We start from the raw sequence: 8,271 nt of genomic DNA, 5'->3' as shown, positions 1-8,271 counted from the left end.
AGTTGAATGCGTTTAGCTGTTCAACTGACTAGATATCCCCCCTTTCATTCAGCTGTATAACTGACTAGATATCCCCCCTTTCATTCAGCTGTATAACTGACTAGATATCCCCCCTTTCATTCAGCTGTTCAACTGACTAGATACCCCCCTTTCATTCAGCTGTATAACTGACTAGATATCCCCCTTTCATTCAGCTGTATAACTGACTAGATATCCCCCCTTTCATTCAGCTGTTCAACTGACTAGATATCCCCCTTTCATTCAGCTGTATAACTGACTAGATATCCCCCCTTTCATTCAGCTGTATAACTGACTAGATATCCCCCTTTCATTCAGCTGTATAACTGATTAGATATCCCCCCTTTCATTCAGCTGTATAACTGACTAGATATCCCCCTTTCATTCAGCTGTATAACTGACTAGGTATCCCCCCTTTCATTCAGCTGTATAACTGACTAGATATCCCCCTTTCATTCAGCTGTATAACTGACTAGATACCCCCCTTTCATTCAGCTGTATAACTGACTAGGTATCCCCCCTTTCATTCAGCTGTATAACTGACTAGATATCCCCCTTTCATTCAGCTGTATAACTGACTAGATATCCCCCTTTCATTCAGCTGTATAACTGACTAGATATCCCCCTTTCATTCAGCTGTATAACTGACTAGATATCCCCCTTTCATTCAGCTGTATAACTGATTAGATATCCCCCTTTCATTCAGCTGTATAACTGACTAGATATCCCCCTTTCATTCAGCTGTATAACTGACTAGATATCCCCCTTTCATTCAGCTGTATAACTGACTAGATATCCCCCTTTCATTCAGCTGTATAACTGACTAGATATCCCCCTTTCATTCAGCTGTATAACTGACTAGATATCCCCCCTTTCATTCAGCTGTATAACTGACTAGATATCCCCCCTTTCATTCAGCTGTATAACTGACTAGGTATCCCCCTTTCATTCAGCTGTATAACTGACTAGATATCCCCCTTTCATTCAGCTGTATAACTGACTAGATATCCCCCCTTTCATTCAGCTGTATAACTGACTAGATATCCCCCTTTCATTCAGCTGTATAACTGACTAGGTATACCCCATTCATTCAGCTGTATAACTGACTAGATATCCCCCTTTCATTCAGCTGTATAACTGACTAGATATACCCCATTCATTCAGCTGTATAACTGACTAGGTATCCCCCCTTTCATTCAGCTGTATAACTGACTAGATATCCCCCTTTCATTCAGCTGTATAACTGACTAGGTATCCCCCCTTTCATTCAGCTGTATAACTGACTAGATATCGCCCTTTCATTCAGCTGTATAACTGACTAGATATCCCCCCTTTCATTCAGCTGTATAACTGACTAGGTATCCCCCCTTTCATTCAGCTGTATAACTGACTAGATATCCCCCTTTCATTCAGCTGTATAACTGACTAGATATCCCCCCTTTCATTCAGCTGTATAACTGACTAGATATCCCCCCTTTCATTCAGCTGTATAACTGACTAGATATCCCCCCTTTCATTCAGCTGTATAACTGACTAGGTATCCCCCCTTTCATTCAGCTGTATAACTGACTAGGTATCCCCCCGTTCATTCAGCTGTTCAACTGACTAGATATCCCCCCTTTCTCCTTCTCTCTCTCTCTCTCTCTCCCTCACCACTCTCCTCTCTTTGGCCTTCCTGATCCTCTCTCTCCTCTCTTTCACGGCTTCTTCTTCTCTCTCAACTCCCTCTTTTCTTTTGTCTTCTTCTCTCTCTCAACTCCCTCTTTTCTTTTCTCTTCTTCTCTCTCTCAACTCCCTCTTTTCTTTTCTCTTCTTCTTCTCTCTCAACTCCCTCTTTTCTTTTCTCTTCTTCTTCTCTCTCAACTCCCTCTTTTCTTTTCTCTTCTTCTCTCTCTCAACTCCCTCTTTTCTTTTCTCTTCTTCTCTCTCTCAACTCCCTCTTTTCTTTTCTCTTCTTCTCTCTCTCAACTCCCTCTTTTCTTTTCTCTTCTTCTCTCTCTCAACTCCCTCTTTTCTCTTCTTCTCTCTCTCAACTCCCTCTTTTCTTTTGTCTTCTTCTCTCTCTCAACTCCCTCTTTTCTTTTGTCTTCTTCTTCTCTCTCAACTCCCTCTTTTCTCTTCTTCTCTCTCTCAACTCCCTCTTTTGTCTTCTTCTTCTCTCTCAACTCCCTCTTTTCTCTTCTTCTCTCTCTCTCAGCCCTTTAATTTCCCTATGTTTCTTTCTTCTCCCCTGCTTCCTGTATCCTTCCCTGCTCCTCTTTTCTACCAACTGTTCTTTATCCCCTTCTCTCCATAATCATCTTCAACTGAATAACGACATCCCAAATGGCACCACATTCCCTACTTAGTGTCCTATGAGGCCTGGTCAAAAGTAGTGCACTGTGTACAGAGGTTAGGGTGTCATTTGGGATGGCAATCATTGTCTATAGTGTGTGTTTTTATAGTATAGCGGTTGTTATGTGTTTACATATCTCAGAGATTACATGGTGGAGCTGTTTGGTTGCACAGTGGAAGACCCGGGGTTAGAGGTTAGAGGTCACAGCGGAACACAGGGGTTAAGGGTCAAGTCTCTAGAGACACACCACTTTTCTTCATACACACACCTCTGCTGTAACACACACGGATCCACGCAAACACACACACACACACACACACACACACACACACACACACCATTTCAACAAAAGCCTTGAACAAAATTAACAACAAACATATTCCACCAGTATGACTAAATCAGGGGCACTGATTGGTCGAGAGAGACCCCTTAAGTTTATGAAGAATGGACAGTGAATGATGCCCGAAAGGTCGTTGCCTGCCTGCACGTTGAGTTCTACCCATCATCAGTCTGGTTTATTGTTCGACTCCACGTGCTCTTAGTACCCCACTTATCCAGCGGCCCATAATACCTGTTGTTTTGTCTCCACCGGTGGAGGATTTTGAGGGGGGGAATCGGTGTGGAATGATGTCTGAAGCAGAACAGGGATTCCTGGGTTTCCGAGGATCCCCGGTATCTATTACATCCAAAGGACAGAAGGCGCCAGCGGGCTCCCCCCCTCCCCCCTCTCCCCCTCCCCCTCTCCCCCTCTCCCCCTCTCCCCCTCCCCCTCTCCCCCTCTCCCCTCTCCCCCCTCTCCCCCTCTCCCCCTCCCCCCTCTCCCCCTCCCCCTCTCCCCTCTCCCCCTCTCCCCTCTCCCCCTCCCCCTCTCCCCCTCTCCCCCTCTCCCCCTCTCCCCTCCCCCTCTCCCCTCTCCCCTCTCCCCCTCTCCCCCTCCCCTCTCCCCCTCCCCCTCCCCTCTCCCCCTCTCCCCCTCTCCCCCTCCCCCTCTCCCCTCTCCCCCTCCCCCTCTCCCTCTCTCCCCCTCTCCCCCTCTCCCCCTCCCACGAGAACTCCCTGTCCTTGTTCTTCTACCCCATTAAGGGGCTTTTCAGTGGTGCTGAAAATTTGCGAGGTTCTCCCTAAAGTCGGTGGATGAAATGCCACCCTATTCCCGGGCATGCACTATTTTGGACCAGGGATTGGAGGCATCCATAATCTGAAATTATTATCTATTATCAATCTATTATCGTATATATATATCATGACGCTGTTGTGGAATGTAATGTAGACTACATATGTGATCAGTAAGCAGGAAGCACCTGCTGTAGGCTATACAAGGGACATTTAGAGACTGTGTATAGTTGTCCATAATGCAGGCATATGAGCTTAAATGTAGCAATAGGCTACTGGTATAGTCTAATAATAATAATAATAATAATAATAATAATAATAATAACAACTATAATAATAATACATTCAGAAATTAGCAAACTTTTAATTTCAATTCAGAATTATCGAAATGGCCTATTTTCCTATTTTAACGCAAAGCGGAAATAAGACAATATTTAATAACATAGGCCGTTGGTGATGTAACATGCATCGAATCCATTTCGAAACGACTTGATTGATTTATGGTCCACAATATATCCATATTGTAGTGGATATTTATTTTATAAACAGCCCCGAAGCATTTAAAAAAAATAAAAAAATCTTAGGTCACAAAAAAAAGAATGAGGGTGTTTCGTTGAATGAATAACATTCACGTAGACTACAGCTTAAAATAATCCTCTATATTTACTCTTTAGTTCGTTGTATTAAACATCCCAATGGATAACGTTCAGGGATATCATTCTGGGAAGTTTATATCTCTTAATGCTGAAATAGCAAGTCATTGTTAAGGTCCCTGTGGCTCAGTTGGTAGAGCATGGAGTTTGCAACGCCAGCATGGGTTGTGGGTTCGATTCCCACGGGGGGCCAGTACAAAGAAAATAAAAAATATAATGAAATGTATGCATTCGCTACTGTAAATCTCTCTGGATAAGAGCGTCTGCTAAATGACGAAAATGTAAGGTATGATTATTGAACTATAAAGAGCAAGTGTTGATGTAGTTTCGTGTATATGCTGCAGTGGTCTTTGTCCTGTATTTTTACACTGATATAAAGAACATATATGTTTATAATAACTGTCCAGAAATAACACGTTATTACATGTTCAGCTAATACACGAGGCCTATAGCATCCACTTGTAAGAGTTTGTGTTTGGAACTGTGTAGAATTGTTCATCCATCACTCCCCTCCTCCCGCCCCCGGTGACTCGCTTAGCCTCGCGGTCACGCCCCCCCCGGTCACAGAGATAAATGGTCAGTTCCGTAAGGGCGCATGCTTTTACAGTTAACTCCACATCCTCCGGTCCGTTATTCCGGTTCATGAACAGCCTGGGTCTCGAGGAGTAGGAGGACACACCGGCGAGCTCGTTCACCTCAGTCTCTAATCCGTCCTCGACGGTCCGTCCCGTGTTACACATGTTCTGCTGAGGACGCGCGCACCAACCGACAAAAACCGACCATGTCCACCGGGTCGCTTAGCGACGTTGACGACGAGCTCCTGGACGGCATCCTGAAGTTCGGCTCTTCCGGTAAAGACTCCGGTACGTCGAACGAGAGCACCGGGGAGAGTTCGAACTGCGAGGGCGGCTCGGCCAACGACAAATCAGCCCAGGGAAAGAAACGGAAAACAGGGTCCGGTAGGAAAACCGCGCTGAACGGCGTGGCGCACGATGGGGGCGGCAAGCAGCCGCAGAGGAACGCGGCCAACGCACGGGAGAGGGCAAGGATGCGAGTGCTATCCAAAGCGTTTTCCCGTTTGAAGACGACTTTACCGTGGGTCCCGCCGGACACCAAGCTCTCCAAACTGGACACACTTCGCCTCGCCTCGAGCTACATAGCCCATCTACGACAGATCCTCGCCAACGACAAATACGAGAACGGATTTATCCACCCGGTGAATCTGGTGAGAGACACACCTCAAATTCCCCAAAAATCTATCACATTTATTTTATACCGCCGTTGATTTCATTAAATGTAGACCTTAACCCTTGTTTACATCAGCAATTTTCACAAAGCGCTTTACAGATAGATTATTTAACCCAAACCCCAAAGAGCAATTTAACTAACACGGTGGCCATGAGAAACTCCCTGAGCGTTGACATAACATATAAAGTCTCAGAGAGACAGAAAGTCTACTAATAGTCTAACTTAATACAATTAAAAGTGATTCCGAAATCTGGTCGTGAATCAAACAGATCAGTTGAGTTTGTGAAGGAGAATTCTTTAAGCATGGCCATCCCTCTGTTTGGATGGTCCAGCTTATGGTTTAGTTAGTCTATGCAACTGGGGTGCGTTTTATTGTTTAGCCAAAAGCCCCTTTGTGTGGCCTATATCCTTCACACTATAACTGATCATTAATATTCCCCCAGTTCATCATTTCCCAACAGGACAGATTGTTTCCGTGTTGTTGATTGTTTCCGTGACGTTTTTAAACCTCTCACCATTAGTATATCCATGTTATAGGTTCAGTAGATAGAGGAAATATATATATACTATATATATATAGACCTTATATTTTATTTATTCAATTACGTCTATTATTATGATGTTTAGAAGTCAGGTTTACTTGAAAGATGTCAAGGGGGAAAAAAATAAACCAAATGATTTGTGTGAAGTTGATTTCTTGACCCAGTCTAAAAATGGATATGAGGATGAGGTTTAAAAATGCAATTGTGTATTAAAGAAAAACATTTTTTTTTGGGGGGGGGGGGGTCAAAATTGTTATACCATTGTTGTTGTAATACGCAGTGAGTTGATTTGTGATTTGCGATCTCTCTCTCTCTCTCTCTCTCTCTCTCTCTCTCTCTCTAGACGTGGCCCTTCATGGTCGCCGGGAAACCGGAGAATGATTTGAAAGAGATGCTCAACACCAGCAGGTTGTGTGGAACAACCGCCTCGTGATGTAACGGACATTAACATTAACCGTCAAGGGATGGACATTTTTTTACAGATGGACAGAAATGCACGTCATCTCTCCTAAACCAAAACATGAGTGGAAATACCGGGAGAGCGCACGCTCTCTCACGCGTTCCTATACAGAGAAGCTGATTTTATATTTAAAGTGTTCACATGTTGCCTTTGCTGGTTCGAGGACATATTGTGTTTTGTATACGTTTTTATACTCTTAAAAATGCTTTAAAAAACAAAACAAAAAACTTTGTCACACGAGTATTTGTTTTAGCGGTGATGTTGTCCGTCACCGCGTTGGAAGTGCACGTGAAAAAATGTCTCAGTATCCCATCTGAATAGACAGATTTTATGTAAATAAAATGTATTCATCGCATAATTTTCTTCCCCAATGTGCATTGTGTTGGAGTTGGACTAAGAGCAATTTAAATTCTACAGGACACCTTTTTGTAGTTACTGTAGGCTATAGGCTATTTTCCTGCTAACCTTATAATAACCCCTGGTTATTACCAATCCCTCCAAATCACAGCGCAAAACTCTACAAACGAGCACCGGGGGAGAGAAAAAAAAATCTAAGTGTCCACAGGTCCAGGTTTATTTGTTTTTCTTTATCTCCAAAAGTAAACAATGGATAAAACCTACTAGACTATCTCGTTCAAAAAAAAACCAAAAGATATGTTTTGCGCCTTGGTTAGGGCCTGCCTGTGTTTCCTTTTATACAATTATTCCAAGGTGGTTTCTTCCTTTTGACGTGAATAAATGTCGGTAATAGTGTCGCAAGAGAATAGGTATGTAGGTATGTAAACGCGCAGCGCTTAATCCAGTTGCAGACGCCTTGTTTAATTCACGCGGGTTAATGACAGTACTGTTTACACTCGGAGGAGAGATATTTATGCAGCTAGCAGCTCACTCTGGCGCGTTAGGCAGGGAGGATAAACCCCGGTCTGGGACAGCCCGGTGTCACTGTGCAGCTACATTACACACAGACACACACACACACACACACACACACACACACACACACACACACACACACACACACACACGGTCACTCCTGAGCTGCAAACACAGAGATTATTATAGGAGAGGAGAGGAGAGGACAAGAGGGAGAGGAAAGAGAAGACAAGAGGAGAGGAGGAGAGAGGAGATGGTATAAAAACAAGCCCCCACATCCATCTGTTAGTGTCATGTTATTGTAGCGATCCACAGGCGGGATGACCCACACATAGCCTCGCTGGGACAGATTGTATACAGTGCCTGCCGAAAGTATTCACATCACTTACACTTTTTCAAAATTCTGTTGTGTTACAAAGTCGGATAAAAATTGATTTAACTGTAATAATTTTTTTGTTGCTGTCAAAGATCGACTCAAAATATGATGTAATATCAAAGTGGAATATTTTTTTTATTACATGTATATTTTTAATATTGGAAAATAAAAACAAATATATTTGGATTAGACAATTATTAAATCGCCTGAGTCAATACATGTTATTATCACTTTTGTCAGTGATTACAGCTGTCAGTCTTTCTGGGTAAATCTCAAAGAGCTGTGAGTCTTTCTGGGTAAGTCTTTAAGAGTGATTACAGCTGTGAGTCTTTCTGGGTAAATCTCAAAGAGCGATTACAGCTGTGAGTCTTTCTGGGTAAATCTCAAAGAGCGATTACAGCTGTGAGTCTTTCTGGGTAAGTCTCAAAGAGCTGTGAGTCTTTCTGGGTAAATCTCAAAGAGTTTTGCACACCTGGATTGTACAATATTTACCCAGTATTCTTTTTTTTTAATTCTTCGAGTTCTGTCAAGTTGGTTGTTGATCATTGCTAGACAACCATTTTGAAGTCTTGTCATAAATTTTCAAGCAGACTTAAAATCAAAACCGTAACAAGGCCACTCAGGAACATTCTATTTCGTTTTAAGTAACTCCA

General features: G+C 43.1%; 1 protein-coding gene across 1 annotated transcript; it reads left to right on the top strand.

Annotated features, from left to right (window-relative positions):
* Positions 1-4,708: 4,708 nt before the first annotated feature.
* tcf21 (transcription factor 21) lies at positions 4,709-7,815 on the top strand. Its single transcript, XM_014206259.2, has 2 exons — positions 4,709-5,344; positions 6,253-7,815. The coding sequence occupies exons 1-2, from the start codon at positions 4,901-4,903 to the stop codon at positions 6,340-6,342; spliced, it is 534 nt and encodes a 177-aa protein (XP_014061734.1). The 5' UTR covers positions 4,709-4,900; the 3' UTR covers positions 6,343-7,815.
* Positions 7,816-8,271: the final 456 nt, after the last annotated feature.

This window comes from Salmo salar, chromosome ssa06, assembly GCF_905237065.1.
Source record: "Salmo salar chromosome ssa06, Ssal_v3.1, whole genome shotgun sequence".
NCBI classification, from domain to species: Eukaryota; Metazoa; Chordata; class Actinopteri; order Salmoniformes; family Salmonidae; genus Salmo; species Salmo salar.
Note: the sequence above shows the minus strand (reverse complement) of the source record. Positions and strands in the feature narration are given on the sequence as shown.